Source organism: Crocuta crocuta, unplaced genomic scaffold (genome assembly GCF_008692635.1).
Source record: "Crocuta crocuta isolate KB4526 unplaced genomic scaffold, BGI_CrCroc_1.0 scaffold72, whole genome shotgun sequence".
Classification (NCBI taxonomy): Eukaryota; Metazoa; Chordata; class Mammalia; order Carnivora; family Hyaenidae; genus Crocuta; species Crocuta crocuta.
Genome location: NW_027529427.1, coordinates 3,246,518 through 3,264,306, shown reverse-complemented (window position 1 = coordinate 3,264,306; position 17,789 = coordinate 3,246,518). Strand labels below are relative to the sequence as shown.

At 39.3% G+C, this 17,789-nt stretch overlaps 1 protein-coding gene across 1 annotated transcript in view; it reads right to left on the bottom strand.

Annotated features, from left to right (window-relative positions):
* Positions 1-17,789, bottom strand: part of ANO2 (anoctamin 2) — a 328,305-nt gene that overhangs the window by 163,499 nt on the left and 147,017 nt on the right. Inside the window, exons 12-13 of the mRNA XM_077759020.1 lie at positions 6,828-6,962; positions 474-634 (exon numbers count right to left, since the gene is read on the bottom strand). Of these exons, the coding sequence (XP_077615146.1) occupies positions 474-634; positions 6,828-6,962 (296 nt within the window). The remainder of the gene's footprint in view (positions 1-473; positions 635-6,827; positions 6,963-17,789) is intronic.

Here is a 17,789-nt window from a genome sequence, read left to right as displayed (position 1 = left end):
TCCCTAATATCTACACTCATGGTGTCCTGGAAATTGCACTGAGCCTGGAGTCAGGAGACCAGGTTTGGGCCCATCCTGACCACAAGCCACCCTGGTGACATTGGCAGTCACCCCACCACTCTGAGTGTTATACTGGATATCTATGACTTTATATCTCTTAGTAGATAGACTTTACAGGTGTGCTAGGGGTTTTCAAACATGCATTGGTTCAAATTCTGAATATATCATATATGAGATTAAAACAAGATGAACATCCTATGTGCTTTTTAAAAATATATAAAGTGGTGGAGGATACTCCTAGCTCTATTCACATGTATAAGTAAGACATAAAGTTACTGTCCCCAAAATACTTCTTGAGGTGTAAGTATTAAATACTAAAAGACATAAATCAAAGGGTATGGGCTTCAGAGCATTGTCACTGTAACCACTTATAGGTATCACCAATATAAGCACGGCTCATGGTGACCACTTACCCCACAGAGCCATGAAGATGGAGAAGAAGACGGTGGCAGGGTTGTCAAACAGGTGGCTTGCCTTTGCCGTACCACAGGCTGAGCTGAGGTTCCAGTAATCACAGGACTTGTCACACAGGGGACACATGGTGAAGGCATTCTGCTGGTCACACATCTCTTTGCTGCAGTTGAGAGAGGCTGCTGGGTCAAGCAGAGCTCAAGTAGGACCCACCCCAGGCAAATCACCCTAAAAACATCTACCACTTCCAAATCCATGGCTGTGCTTATCAACTCCATAGGTGAGGTGTGTTAGAGACATTGGAATTGGATTCTTTGCCATGAGAGCTTTATTTCTGAATTTTGTCAAAGAAATGGATGGGCCACTTCTGAGGTACGGATCCCCCTGTCACTAGGAGTGTCCTAACAGAAAATTAGTGGGAATCTGTCAGAGACATTGTACACTGAGTGATGCCTTATAAAGTCCCCTCAAAATGTGCTGCATCTATGAGGTTGGTGGGGAGCACCAACAACTATGAATCCATCACCCGCCTGAAGTCAGATTCCACCGCTGCCGTCACACAAGCACAGGCTGTCTTCTTAAACCCTACTGTCTGCCCTAAACACGTGTGGGACTCACTATGGGGAGAAGCAAACACAACAGTGTGGTTGGATCAACACAAGCTCTTACTTCTAAAGGAGAAGCCATGGGAAGAATAGAGTCAGAGCTGGGTTGGAAGCCCCTTTCTAAGTGTGTCAGCTACATGCACATTTGTAGAATGGGGATTAATACTGTCAGGATAATAAAAATGATCAAAACTATGAAATGGGGGACACCTGAGTGGCTCAGTCAGTTGAGCATCCAACTCTGACTTCGGCTGTTCATGATCTGGTGGTTTGTGAGTTCAAGCCCCATATCAGGCTTTGCACTGTGTCAACATGGAGCCTGCTTGCGATTCTCTCTCCCTTTCTCTCTGCCCCTGCCCCACTTGTTCTCTCTCTCCCTTTCTCTCTCTTGATCTCTCTCTTAAAATAAATTTAAAAATTATTTTTAAAAAATATGAAATGGGATTCAGAAGAATGAAATAAGGTAAATTCTTCCAAAGTCTAGATTCTATGATACTTGTAGAGAGAAGCATGAATCAAATAACCATTAGCTATATTCTTAGCTATCCTCAGTAAATTTCCATTTAATGGACTATGAATATAGTTGAAATTCCATTCACTCTTTAGGTGATTAGCTACATCCAATAAATTCAGGCTCATATGAATGCTTGCAAATAAGAACCAAAAACTACCAGCCCTAATTGGCTTCCCCAGTGTCCTTCCACACTACATATTGGTAAGAAAATGAATGAACTCATCGCTCTAGTGTGTAATATTTCCCCTGGGGAATGGGTAGATGGTTAAGCTCATTGTTTGGGGGAAAAGGGTGGAGAACTCAAGATGTGATGAAAATGCAGCATTAGCTGTTCCCACAGAGCAGCTGGATATACAGTCTTAGCGAAGTAGGGGTACTACACTCAAAACCATAGCTATGTTTCCTCTGGAAAGAGGCCGCAGAGGGCACTACAAAGTATGGCTGACAGGTGGGAGGCCATTGCCACAGTGTGTCGGCTGGTACCCTGTGTGCTAAATCAAGTGCTTAGATGAAACCCAGAAGTCAAGGGATGTCTGGATCCAGTTCCCTTTCATGAAGAAGCTGAAGGATTTCCCTGAGGGCTGTCATTGTCTGTCAAGTCCCAGCTTTCAGGCTTGTTTTTAATGACCTATTAAGCCCACAGCAAGGAAAGGCCTTCTGTGTGAGAGAATGGAAAGCTCTAGGTCTCTGAGACTAAATCCTCATTCTTCCACTGACTCGCTGCTAAGCTCTCCATTGGCAACTGTCAATAGCAGTGACTCACATCGACAATATTAAATAATAATATTTAATAGTAAGTTCAGCCATGCTGGTTTTACTTGGGTACATTCTTTTTTTTTTTTTAAGTTGTTTTAAATGGTTATTTACTTTTGGGGGAGAGAGAGAGAGAGACAAAGTGCAAGCAGGGGAAGGGCAGAGAGAGAGGGAGACACAGAATCCAAAGCAGGATCCAGGCTCTGAGCTGTTAGCACAGAGCCCGATGTGGGGCTTGAACTCTCCAGTCATGAGATCATGACCTGAGCCAAAGTTGGATACTTAACCAACTGAGCTACCCACATACCCCACACTTGGGTACATTCTTATTGGTAACTAGAAAGCAAGGCTTATTCTATGTCTTCTGGGTCAGACAAGTGTCTGCTGTATCATTGATAAGGAGTTGTTATTTTCAGAGAAGAGAGTACCCTCTTAAAAAAACAGATTCACATAGAAAACTGTTAGTCTGTATGAAGTATAGTAAAGAGCTGTGCTTTTAAGCCATGTTTGAGAACATATAAGTTTCTCAGTGCTGTCCTTCAAGTATGTGTGTCAGGGACGTCACTTTGCTCTTTGGGGATTTTTTTTTTTTTTACACATAGACTTTGGGAGGGATAATCCTAGTCAACCTAATTCTCATCAAACCTAGTCAATGCTAAAAAAGGTCAGGAATGAAAACAGTGTCAGCAACCAGTTTGGTACAAAGCACTTTGAAACTTAAGTGCTGTGTCACCAATCATTTGTACAAAATGGCAGCCATTATAACATGGACACTCCTCAGATCATTTAAATTTGAAGTCAGAATACTTTATAGGTATTGGGTTGTTTTGTTTGTTTGCTCGATGCAAGCAATTTGAGCAGAATTCTGGAGAAATTCTGCCTTCAGAGGATATTAAAATGACTTTGTATTCTCTGAGAGAGGCTGTCTCTCTAGACAAGCTGAAAAGACAACTGGAAAGATGAGGGAAGCTCACCTAGAACTGAAATCACACCTGGGTTATTCAATAGCTGCATAATCCACAGATTTCTTGTTAGAAGCAATGTGGCTATAAATCATATTTCTTCAATCTATTATTTTCTCAAGAAAGCATAAGAAGATTGATAAATGGCCTGGTAATCAGCTGAACTGGGACCACAAGGTGAGTGGTGTTCTTAATCAGTAGTAACTCATTGCTCACAAATTACGTGATACAGGGCTGTGTTAGCATGAAGGGAGAGGTACAATACAGCAATGATTCAAGAAATTCAGACACAACATCTGCTATTAAAGTCTAAGACCTAAAGTAACCATTTTTTTTTCAACATGGTTTAGATCAATCAGGTTTTTTTTAAATGCCCCAGTCTTTCCTACCCATGTAAGTAAATGCCTAATAAATGGAATCAATCCCTTGGTTAGGAGAGGAAAGTACTAGAGCCATATCATACACATATGGAACTATTTATTACTCATAAGTGATATTTGTATCTCACATATCAAAGTTGTTGGTGATAAAAGGTACCATTTAAAGTTCCATATAATGTAAGTTTTCTGCTTTTGATATTATACTACAGTTACATGAGACATAACCAGTGGGGGGAACCGGATGAAGGGTATAATGGGCCCTTTGTACTATCTTCCTATTAATCTATAATGTTTTCAAAATAAAACATTTTTTAAATGATACATAGATAATAAATTCCAGGCTTAATGTCAAAATACTCTAAAGTAATCCCTGGAATTACTTCTGCAAGTGTTTAATCATGTTTAGGAGCAGCTGACAGACACACATCCTTGAAGAGTATGAGTCTGTTTAGATTCAGTATTGGGATTTAAAGATTATCCTTTTGTTGATGGGGAGTGGTATTTTATGAGTTTTCATCAATCCCACAGAGCTTGGATTTCTGATGGATAAATTATGATTAAAGAGCAGTTCTTTTAAAAAAAAAACTCTTCATAATACACTTATTTTTTTTTATCATTTACATCTTCCTTATTTATCACACACAAACCTGAGTCTACAAGACCAACAACCAAAATTTCGACTTGATAACAGTCAATTTCAAACTTTTTTGACTGTGACCTATAGTTTAAAAAAAATCTTTTAGTCAGATTCCAGTATGCAAATACACACATACTCTCTCCCCCATAAACATACTTATATAACTAAATAAAATCTCATAAAACAATATGTTTACCTCCTTCTTATGAATACTAGTATTATGAATATTATGAATACTAATGTTACATTTCATTTTACTCTATCCTGTCTTTTTCTGGTCCACTTAACAGATAACCATTCAGCTGATTCTATAATTCATTAATGGGCTGTTATACATAGTTTGTGAAACATTACATACTCTTACAGGTAATAGGATACACCTGCAGTGATAATGACGACATTTTACATGTATATACTTGCATATATACAAGCTCATGTGTATAGACATATACTTTTCAGCATGTGTAGACCATGGTAATTACCATCTAAAATGGTCAGTCTCACATATTCCCAGATGGGGAACCAGGGCACAAGTTCTAAATCCCGACATAGACCAGCACGCTGAAGCCCCCACCTACACTGGCATTGGCTCTCTATGCACAGTAGGGATTTTTCCAGTTTGGATCAATCTGAGGCCCAGCTCTCTATAGATCAAACTGGGCAAGCAAAATGCAGGAGCCACGTTTCCTGACAAAGCACCAGGCAAGGCCAGCTGAAGCTACCTGGAGAACCGAGGAAGATATGAGCCCTCTGGGGGACTTAACATCTTATGGAGAAAAGCAAAGACTTGAGAGCAAGAAGCAGCAGAGGTCAAACCACAACCCTAACAATTAGTAGTTGTTGAAGCTGGACAAGTTACGTGACCACACTTAGCATCAGTGTCTCAACCTCAGATGAAAATAATACCTACCTAACAGTTTACAACAGCTGATCCCTACAGGATCGGAGAAACTAGTACATGAAAACCACCCAGCACCGTGCCTGGCACAAGGTAGATATCTGGTAAGTATCCGTTCTCCCCTCGTGCTCAATGGCCTGAGGAAAGCAGAAACTCTACCACGTATCTCTTGTGACAAAGGTCCCAGAACTCCCCGTCAAGAACTCCAGATAATTGGTCCTGGAGTTTTACACACAAAAATATCCTAACTCTTGTCTCTGATCTCAAGGTATTTCACTTTATTCTGACCACTGGCAATGCCAATTCCAGCTTCTCTAGTTTACAAGACCATTTCTGTAGACTGACATGGAGGCAAGAAAAGCTACCTGGTTCCTGCCATTGGTGAAACCCTTTCCCCAAAGGAGCACAGCCCTTTCTCCAGGATGGCCATTACTTCCTCCAACTACAGGTAACACCCATGGCCTGCCCAGTGTCCTCATCCACCTGGCTACTGAAGGGACATCCTGCTGGTACAGTGTGATCCTGGCCCACAGCCATGACTGCTGGCCCAGGGGCTCCACCTAATCCAAAGTGAGCCAACAGGACTTTTTCATTCAGGACCAATCAAATAGAAAGCTCTAAGTTATAACACCCATGAGCTATTAGTAGGAGTGTTTACATCAAATGGAGGAAATCTGTGGTGAAACAAATATGAGAAAGAACCAGAGACAGGAGATAAACAGAGTCCCTATTTCCATTGTCCCTTCACTTTTCAAGGACAGTGTTGCAGAGAACAAGAGATTTCAATCTGAAATACAAATTAAGTGTCTCTCTTGTCACTTGTACTTTATTTCTACATACGTTGACCCTTTCAACAACTATTTATTATATTCTGCTATGTGCCAAACATTGTCTCCTTGAATCCTCACAAAAACATCACAAGATATGAGTTATTATCACCATTAACAGCTGAGAAGCAAGAGTAGGGAGTAAACTACCCGGTCCTTCAGCTAATACGTAATGCTGCCCATCCTAAAGGATGCTATTTTTAAGTGCTTATATTCTTTGTACTCTTTTTTCACCAGAAGGACCTATCTCTTGGTTCTCCAAGAGCCCAACATGGGGCCTATCATCTGCAGTTTCCAACTTCCTGAACCAGAGGCTGAGCCCTTCTTTCCAGAACTGCCTGCTTCCATGGTTGGCCCCACAGTGTTTTATCCCAACAGTGTTTGACCATATAAACATGTGATCGCCACTCAACATTTCCTGCCTTGGGTCCTACAGAAAACCAGAGAAAAAAATAAGTCGTGAAGTTGAGGGAGAAATGTATTTCTCAGGCATGATTTTTTTTCATCGGGTATAATCCATTTGCCCATATCAGATTCAGGCCCTGGAGAAGAGCTTAAGTAGGAAAGGAAGGGAGCCACCCCAGCACAGCTCTGAAGCCATTGCCAGACTCTGTAGTTCCCAGATATGTCTCTGGAGGGAAGTTGCATGTGTGGTAGGAGGAGGAGAGAATAGAGGGTGAGGACTTTGGAAGGAAGCGTGTGAAATGTACTTGCAACTGGGATGAATCTCCAAACTACTGCCATGTGGGAACTGAGCCCTTTTCTTTAAAACCATCTCACCTGGGAATATCTTCTTCGATTGTTGCACATCCATAAAGAAACACGATCACCCCGATTACAGAAGATGGGATGAGGAATGATGTATATAATCCCAGCCAGGCAAAATACAGTCCAATTTTTTCCCCAAAATACTTCCTGAAAAAGAAAGAAAATAGCAACACATAAGAACAACACCATAGACTTTCCTCATTTCTGTTTGTTCTAAACCTGACAATGGGTTGGTGTAAAGGAAAAGAGATAGAATTTAGATGGCGACAGAGGGACCCTGGCACAAAGATCAGCTGGTCTCCTCTGATATGAATTACGTTCCCTTGGAATCACACACACACACACACACACACACACACACACACACACACACACACACACACACACACTCCTGCCCTGGCTATTCCTGTGTCATAGCTGCAGGAAGGAATCCAGCCCTAACATAACAGCAAGCTGAGAATATGCCATACATTTTGGCATCTTTACCAGACAAACACGAATGACACATCATCATCTCATGAGTACCACAACCCATAGAAAAACACACCTTTTCAGAACTCGCTTATATGAACAAAACACAGAAATTATATAGCTGAGCATGTATACTTGTGTACACAAAGCATGAAACCCATAGAAAGAGGACTAGATGCATTTTGGTAATATATTAGCAGTGCTTCTTTAGCTGCCTGGAATTATGGGTGGGTTTCTTTTTATTTCTTTATTTTTCATCATTCTGCATTTTTAAACTCTCTACTTTGTTAATGAATTATTTTTATTTACAAAAATTCCTTTTGAAGAGAAAATTAACAAGCCATTATCTTTTTGGTCCTCATTCAGGAAGGTTAGTAAATTAGCACACCAAGTCTCTAAAAAGGGATTCTTTTCCCTTTAAACAAATCATGGTTAAGGACACCTGATGAGGAAAATAAAACCACAGGGAAACAGTAGATTTTATTTCTCGAGAGCCTCTGACATAAAACACAGGAGGGACAAGGGAGTGCAGCCCAGTCTTTGATGTGAGGACGAAAGAATAACAACAGAGAACAGAATCTATTTCTCCACTACCAGAGGTGCTCCTCCCACCTTGGATGTAGATTACTGCGAGTAAATGGGGCTTCCACCTTAAAAGCAAGATAAATCTGGATATCTGTGACATCAAACCTTCCTTGAACCCATCAGGGATTGGAGGCTGCAAGGTAATCATGTGAACTGAACTGAAAAAAAAAAAATGACAATCCCCTCCAAGGAAAGATGGGTCACGTGAGCAAGTTTCAGATTTAGCAGAGCATGGGAAGAAAATGCAGTCACCATAAAAGTGGGTACAAACAAATACATACAATTTTTTAAATCCTGAAAGACTGAGTACAGGTTAGCATGACATAATAGAATAACTGGGAGCTCCAGGCACAACAGGGGTTAGCGCTCATTCATAAGATCCTAGCCAAGAACCGCCACCCAGTACTCATGACGATGGTTAACGAGCAAGGTCAGAAACTGGAAAGGGCCTCCTTAATTGCAGACGGGTGTGAAAGCACACCCATCTACCAGGACCATCTCTTATTCAAATCACTGAGTGACAAGGATCAGCAGTCTGCAGTGAGGGAGGGGCAGGAGAGAGACCCCTCTGTGGCAAAGGACTGCTGACAGCTGACGGTGCAAAGGGGACAATAAGGACAAACTGTCAGCACTCCAGGGCACACACAAAGTACAAGGTAATAGCATCCCACTACTGAAGGAATCTGAAGTCTGTTGGACACTGAAGTGGCAGACACACTCTCACAACAACAAAATCCAAGCCCTGCTCAACCTCTGACTAGGTTGACTCTTCCTCTCATTATTGGCGTGACAGAAGAAGTACAAGCCCATTTGAGTTTTTCTTTTCTTGTTAGGTTTATTTATTTATTTTGAGAGAGAGAGAGAGAGAGTGAGCACGTGAATGTGCAAGAGTACACAGGCATGGGAGGGGCAGAGAAAGTGAAGGAGAGAGAATCCCAAGCAGGCTCTGTCCTGTCACCACAGAGCCTGATGTGGGGCTCAATCTCACAAACCATGAGATCATGACCTGAACTGAAATCAAGAGCCAGATATTTAACTGATTGAGCCACCCAGGCACCCTGAGTCCATTTCTAGGTGTATATACCATTTACCTCAGTTACTATTGTCCTTTCATGCACAGTATCCAGAATTCAATAAAAAAAAATCTGAAGATACATAAAATATTACAAACTCACTGTCAAGAAATTAGGAAATCAACAAAACCAAAGTTGCTATAGATGCCAGAATTATTAGGGACTTTAAAATAATTATAATTCATTTTTTAAGAAAGAATCTAATGCAAAAGTAGGACAACATGTGTGAGAAAACTGGGAACTTCCATAGAAAGATGGAAATACAAAAATGTAAAATGGAATTGCTAGAGAAAAAAAAAAGCAATAATGGATATCAGATATGAGAAATGTCTTTATTAGAGTGCCTTAGCAGGAAACTAAACACAGCTGAGGAAAGACTAAATACATCTGAATATAAGTCAACAAATATTATCCAAACTAAGACACAAAGAAAAAGAACAGAAGAAAAAAATGGCAATCAAGAGACACAGGATAATATCCTAGGGTCTATCATATATGTAATTGACGTTCCAGAAAAATTAAGAGAAAGAGACAAAAGAAATATTTGAATGGATTCTGGCTATAAAACTTTTCNTAGAAAAAAAAAGTGGCTTTATTTAAAAAAAAAAAACTTTTCCAAAATTAATAAAAAATAATAAAACACAGATCCGAGAACTCCAGAGAACTCCAAGCAGAATATAAAAACAAAACAGAATCCCACATACCTAGACATATCATAATCAAACTTCTGAGAAACAAAGACAGAAAATCTTTAATTAAGCTGGGATGAGGAGGAGGGTGATATTGGGGAAGGGAAGGTATTATATGCAAAGGAATAAAAGTAAGATTTACAGCCAATTTCTTGGCAGAAACCATGCAAGCTAGAAGATAATAGAATGTCAACCTTAAAGAATGGAAAGAAAAAAAAAAACAGTCAAACCAGAATACAGAATACTATATGAAATAGTGCTTCCACAGGGTATAAAACTAGTTCTTTGGAAGCCAAAAACTATCTTAGGTAGCTTTTAGGTGGTTTTTAGGTCTCCAAAGTCCCACAATACATAAACAGATACACAGTACATACATGGTATTTAAATTTCATGGAGGAAAGCTATAATGGAATAAAGGCAGAGAAACATTGGTATCAAGCAAAAATAGTGATGATGTCTTAGGGAGTTTATAATGTATGTAGGAATATGACAATAATAGTACAAAAGACAGGAGGGAAGAAACCAAGAGATACTACTGGGAAGCCCATACCCTGAGTTTGAAATGGTATAATATTATTTTATCTTATTATTTTTTTAAAATTTATTCTCAAGTTAGATAACATACAATGTATGCAGTGTGCTCTTCGTTTCGAAGATAGATTCCTGTGATTCATTGCTTGCATACAACACTCAGTGCTCATCCCAACAAGAGCCCTCCTCAGTGCCCATCACCTACTGCCCCCTCCCCCACTCCCCTATCAACCGCCAGTTTGTTCTCCCCATTCAAGAGTCTCTTATGGTTTGCCTCCCTCTCCGTTTAAAACTATTTTTTCCTTTCCCTTCCACCATGGTCCTCCATTACATTTCTCAAGTTCCACATATGAGTGAAAACACATGATATTGGTCTTTTTCTGACTGACTTGTTTCACTTAGCATAATACCCTCCAGTTCCATCCACATTGTTGCAAATGGCAGGATTTCAATCTTTCTCATTGATAAGTGGTATTCCATTGTATATATAAACCACATCTTCTTTATCCATTCATTAGTTGGTGGACATTTGGGCTCTTTCCATAATTTGGCTATTGTTGACAGTGCTGCTAGAAACATTGCGGTGCATGTGACCCCATGAATCAGAACTCCTGTATCCTTTGATAAATTCCTAGAAGCACTATTGCTGGGTCATAGGGTAGTTCTAGTTTTAATTTTTTGAGGAACCTCCACATTTTTCCAGAGTAGATGCACCCGTTTGCATTCCCACCAACAGGGCAAGAGCATTCCAATTTCTCCACATCCTCGCCAACATCTGTTGTTGCCTGAGTTGTTAATTTTAGTTACAAAGCTGTAATCATCATGACAGTATGGTACTGGTACAAGAACAGACACATAGACCAATGGAATAGAATAGAGAACGTAATTGGACCCACAAATATATGGCCAACTAATCTTTGACAGAGCAGGAAAGAGTATCCAATGGAAAAAAGACAGTCTCTTTAGCAAATGGTGCTGGAAGAACTGAACATGCAACATGCAGCAACATGCAACATGGAAGAATGAACCTGGACTTTCTTACACCATACACAAAAATAAACTCAGTGGATGAAAGACCTAAATGTAAGATAGGAAGCCATCAAAACCCTAGAGGAAAAAACAGGGAAAAACCTCTTTTACCTCAGCTGCAGAAATTTCTTGCTTGACACGTCCTCAAAGGCAAGGGAAATAAAAGCAAAATGAACTATTGGGACCTCATTAAGATAAACAGCTCTTGCACTGCAAAGGAAACAATCAACAAAACTAAAAGGCAACTGAAGGAATGGGAGAAGATATTTGCAAATGACATATCAGATAAAGGGTTAGTAGCCAAAACCCATAAAAAACTTACCAAACTCAACACCTGAAAAACAAATAATCAGTGAAGTAATGGGCAGAAGACATGAATAAACACTTTTCCAAAGAAGACATCCAGATGGCCAAGAGACACATGAAAAGATGCTCAACATCACTCATCATCAGTGAAATGGTGTAATATTATTTTAAAGTAGAATGTGATAAATTAAAGATGTATTCTGGTAAACCCTGAGAAACCACTAAATTTTTAAGATGGGTATAATTAATAGGCCAAAACGGGAGATGAAATTCAATCATAAAATACATTCATTTGCTAAGAGGTCATGAAAAGAGGAAAAACAGAAACAAACTACAGACAAAACAAATAGTAAAATGGTAATTTTAAAATATTAATGATAACATTAAATGTAAATGTATGAGAAACCCACCTTAATTATAAAGACATATATAGGAAAAAAAGTAAAGAAATAAAAAAGATATACCATGCAAACATGAATCAAAAGGAAACTGAGACATATAAAGAAGACTTCAGAACAAAGAAAATTACCTAGGATAAAGAAGGGCATCAATTAATGATAATGTGGTCAATTCATTAAAAAGGGCTAATAATCTTAAATGCATACACTAAAATGCATACATCAGCTGCATACATCAAAATACATAGAAAAAAAACCAATAGAACTAAAAGGATGAATAGACAAATTTTCAAAAGTAAACTGGAGATTTTTACACTTCTCTCTCAAGTAAGGAGAGAAAACTAGATATAAAATCAGTAAGAACATAGATGTAACTACACACCAACTTCCCCTGACAGTCCACAAAGAAGTAGAAAATACACTGTTTTCAATACACATTCAACAAGATAGTCTATATTCTAAGTCATAAAGGTAATCCAACAAATTTAAAAGGATTGAGGTAACGAAAAATTTATTCCCTGACCACAATTAAGTTAAACTAAAAATCAACAGCAGAAAAATATCTGAAAATAACCACAAATATCTGGAAATTAAACAGCACCTTTCCAAATAACCCAAAGAAGGGAAAAAGAAGAAATAAAGGAAATTAGAAAGTATTTTCAATTGAGTGAAAAGGAAAACATAACATATCAAAAATAGTGGGATGCCATTACAGCAATACTTAGAAATTTATAGCAATGAATACTTTTACTAACATAAGAAAGTTCTGAATCAATCATCTAAGCTTACACTTCAACTAGAAAAAGAAGAACAAATCCAATCCAAAGCAAGAAGGAAAGAAATAATAAAGTGGGGAGCAGAGGTCAGTGAGAAAGAAAAACAGAAAACTGATAGAGAAAGTCAATGAAACCAAAAGCTGGTTGCTTGACGGGATCCATAAAACTGATAAATTTTCAGTCAGACTAATCAAGAAAGTGAAAGATAAAACACAAATTACCAACATGGGGAATGAAGGAAGGGATATCACTACAGATCCTATTTTCCATGACCATGCAATACTATTAGCTGCTTCCTCATGGGTACATTCATCTTGCCTTCCCCTGCACTCCACACTGCCCACCTCTGGAAGAATAGAGGGGAACAGAGAAGGCAGGAGGCACATAAGACAAACTGCCCTAGAGCTCTTGTCTTGATTGTTTTGTATGGCCCCACTTTAAATTCTCACGACATCTTTTCCAGGTAAGAAAACTAAAGCTCTCTGGATAGACAGACTTGTCCAAGGTCACATGGCTAGTGCATGACAATGCAAGAGCCACCTGACCCCTCTATGTCTAGTGTGCTTGCCAGGATAACAACACCAGCCATAGTGACTGAAATTTATTGAGGGCTGATTCTTTGCCAAGCTCTGTTCTAAGAGAGTCTAAATACAGTCTATTTTTTTAGTCCTCACAACTCTATGAGGTAGTATGCTATTACCTGTCAGTTACGGATGAAGAAACTGATATACAAAAAGATTAGCCCAAGGTCACATGGCTAGTAAGAAAGCAGAGATAAGATTCAAATCCAATGAGGCTAACTTGATATTCCAGCTCTTCACCTCCATAGTATACTGACTTCTAGGAAGGACTTAGAGAAGGAAAAGGAAATGATTGAGCAGGGGACACGCCTACAGAAAACTTGCTGAGTTGGAGAAGGACAATACATAGCTACTTATCCATCCCCCATCCCCTGCCATGTTCTCATTTTTATTTCCAGCTCTGAAGCCAGACCATCTGAGGCATTCAGATATTCAGAGACATAAGATTTCCCCAACCATTCTCTTAACCCATATAATCTACAAATCTTTTCTCCTGTTGTTTCCCAGACTTATGCTTAAGAAGCTGATCTGATAAATTAAACCTTACCGGGTACTGTGTTACTTCTTCAATAACATTCCAAGCTTTATGGAAACAAAATACCTTAACCTCTTAAAGGAAGGGAGAGGGTATTTTAAGGGGCTCTTCTAACTGCTCTACCTAATTTACTCCTCTTTTTACCATAAAAATACTGCTGGTCAGAGGGGTGGATAGGAAGTCTGAATACAGAGCCTAGATACCTGGAAAAGGAAGGCAGGGAGGTCAAAAAGAATTAGGGTAAGAACATACAGAACAAAGTAGGGAAAAAAATCAATTGTGTCATTTAAGGAAAATAGTGTAGTAGAGTCAAAACTTCAGATGCCTTCAGAAGCCAGGCAGGAAGCATAAATGTTTGATGTAGGCTGCACATGACCAATCACAGCATCTCCAGTGGAATGCTAGAGGGCTCAGGTCTGTCTCCAGGGACCAGTAACTACTCAGCTCCAGCAGTCCAGGGTGACATTTGAGAAAACGGGATCTGTGTTGCCAGATCCTACATTTTTCAAGAAAAGGTAGAAATCTGTATTTCTCCTAATTTTTCAAAGTTGGCAACTAATTCAACTGGAAAAAAATGTGTGAGCTAAACAAAAATATCCTAAGACTAGACAATGTCTATGGGAATATCAGCTGGTGCCCTCTCTGGTAGAGCACCTCCCACTCCTCTTTACCCATTTTGCTCTTGCTCCCCTGTAGCAACCATCAGTTTATTCTTGTGTTTATAGTACTAATTCTGTCCTTTGTTTATTCATTTTGTTTTGTTTTGCTGTTAGATTCCACATATGAGTAAAATCATACGGCATTTGTCTTTCTCTGTCTGACTTATTTTACTTAGCACAATACCCTTTAGGTCCATCCATGTTGTTGCAAATGGCAAAATCTCATGCTTTTCAATGGCTGTGTAATGTTCCATTATACATACATACCACATCGTCCTATCCATTCATCTATCAATGGACTCTTAGGATGCACAGGGGTGCATGTATTCTTTTGAATGTTTTCATTTTCTTTGGGTAAATACCTAACAATGGAGCTACTGGATCATTTGGTATTTCTATTACTAATATTTTGAGGAACCCCCATAGTGTTTTTCACAGAGCTGCACTAGTTTGTATTCCAGCCAACAGTGCATGAGGATTCCTTTTTCTACACATCTTTGCAACAACACTTATTTCTTATCTTTTCGATTTTAGCCATTCTGACAGGTGTGAGGTGATATCTCATTATGGTTTTGATTTTCATTTCCCTGATGATGAATGCTGTTGAGCATCTTTTTATGTGTCTGTTGGCCATCTGTATATCTTCTTTGGAAAAATGTCTATTTAGACCTTCTGCCCATTTTTTAATCGGGTATTTATTACTTTTTTTTTTTGGTGTTGTCTTTGGTCTTTAAACATTTTGGATACTAACCCTTTATCAGATATGTTATTTGCAAATACCTTCTCCAGTTGTCAACTGTTTCCTTCACTTTGCAAAACCTTATTTTGATGTAGTTCCAATAGTTTATTTTTGTTTTTGTTTTCCTTGCCCAACAAGACATGTTTAGGAAAATGTTGCTATAGCCAATGTCAGAAAAATTACTGCCTGTGTTCTCTTCTAGGATTTTTATGGTTTCAGGTATCACACTTAGGTCTTTTATCCATTTTGAGTTTATTTTTATGTATGGTGTTAGATAGTGGTCTAATTTCATTCTTTTTTAAAAATTTTTTATAGTTATTTTTTGAGACAGAGACAGAGCATGAGCAGGCGAGGGGCAGAGAGAGGGGGAGACACAGAATCTGAAACAGGCTCCAGACTCTGAACTGCCAGCACAAAACCTGATGCAGGGCTTGAACCCACAAACCGTGAGATCATGACCTGAGCCAAAGTCAGACACTTAACCAACTGAGCCACCCAGTAACCCCTAATTTCATTCTTTCTAGTTTTTCCAGCACCATTTGTTGAAGAGACTCTCTTTTTCCTCATAGATATTCTTGGCTCCTTTGTCATACATTAATTGACCATGTAATCACAGGTTCATTTCTGGGCTCTCTATTCTGTTCAATTGATCTATGTGTCTATTTTTTGTGCCTGTATCATACTTTTTTAATTACTACAGCTTTGTAGTATATACTGAGGTCTGGAATTATGAGACTTCCAGCATTGTTTTTCTTTATCAAGACCAAAAGGATCATGCACCACAATCAAGTGGGATTTATTCCAAGGACACAAGATGGTTCAATATTTGCAAATCAATCAACATGATGTATCACATCAACAAAATGAAGGATAAAAATCAATAAAAAAAACTCTCAACAAAGTAGGGTTAGAGGGAACATACCTCAACATAATAAAGACCATACATGAAAAACCCACAGCTCGCATATTAATAGAGAGAAACAGAGCTTTTCCTCCAGGATGAGGAACAAGACAAGGATATTCGTTCTGACCACTTTTATTAAACACAATACTGGAAGTCCTCGCCACACCAATCAGACAAGAAAAAAAAAACAGAGGTATCCATAATGGTAAAGAAGTTGTTAACCAGTCACTCTTTGCAGAAGACATGATACCATATATAGAAAACCCTAAAGACTCTACCAAAACATCTACTAGAAATAATAAATGAATTCAGTGAAGTTTCAGGATACTGCATTAATACCCAGAAATCAGTAGCACTTTAATACACTAATAACAAAGTAGCAGAAACAGAAATTAAGAAAACAATCCAAAAGCAAGGGAATCAAGAGCAAAAATAAACGATTGGGACCTCATCAAGATTAAAAGCTCTGCACAGCAAAGGNAAAAAAAAGAAAAAAAAAGAAAACAATCCCATTTACAATTGCACCCCCCCAAAAAAAATAAAATACCCAAACATAAACTTAACCAAAGAGGTAAAAAACCAGGACTCCAAAAGTTATAAGACACTGATGAAGGAAACTGAAGATGTCACAAACAAATAGGAAGATATGGAATGCTCATGGACTGGATGAATTAATACTGTTAAAACACCCATATTACCCAAAGCAATCTACAGAGTCAAAGCAGCCCCTATAAAAAATACCAACAGCATGTTTCACAAAAGTAGAACAAATAATACTAAAGTTTGTATGGAACCACAAAAGGCCCCAAATAACCAAAGCAATCTTAAAAAGGTTTTAAAAAAACACCACATGTCCTATAATCCACAGGCCAACAGATTCCCTGAAGATCGTTTTGTCTGTTCTGTTGCCTTCAAGACAGACAGCATTTAACCTACATCTGGTGTATGTATCATTCAGGCCCAGTGTGTCACCAACCTGAACAGGGAGTTTGCACCTTAATGAAACACAAAAGGCCAGGATAACAAATGACAAGGCTTCCAGAAGGCTGCCAGCCCTGAAATGCAAGGTCGGCATTGGGCCGGGCAGCCCAAGGCAGTGATGGGGTTGATCGCTGCTTGCGCCATTCCCAAGCGATCAGCTCAGAAGTGGAGGAGACGTGCCAGCGGGGCATGTTCCAGGGGAGCCAGCCCTGTCAGCCGGAGGGGCCAAATTCTGCTCTCAACTCCTGCCAAGCCCACATCCGCCTGGCAGCATGGGAAAAGCAAAGCACCTTCCTTCCTGGTCTTACGAAAAGCTCAGGCTTTCCCAGCCCCTCAGGAGACAGACTGTGGGCAGGTGCTGGGATGCCAAAGAGAAAGTTTGGAGCCTCTAATTAGAGTTCACAATGGTTGGTTCTCTGGAAGACAGCCTGGAAATTCCCAGCTACAGAAGAAGCCAGGCAAGCCAGCAAAGGCTTTTCCTTGGTGAAACCATGAGACTGGGCCAATTACCAATGCCCCTTTCCTATATCCTCAGCTCCTGGAAATCATAGCTCATACAAGGTGAGCACTGGGGAACAAGGGGAGAAATGCAACATTGATTTAGTATGTACCGTATGCCAGGCTCTGGGTTAAGTGCTTCATACACAATATCTCATTTAATGCCTGCAAAACCCTGCAAGGCAAGCTAAAAATTAGTGTTGTAATTAAGGTTAGATT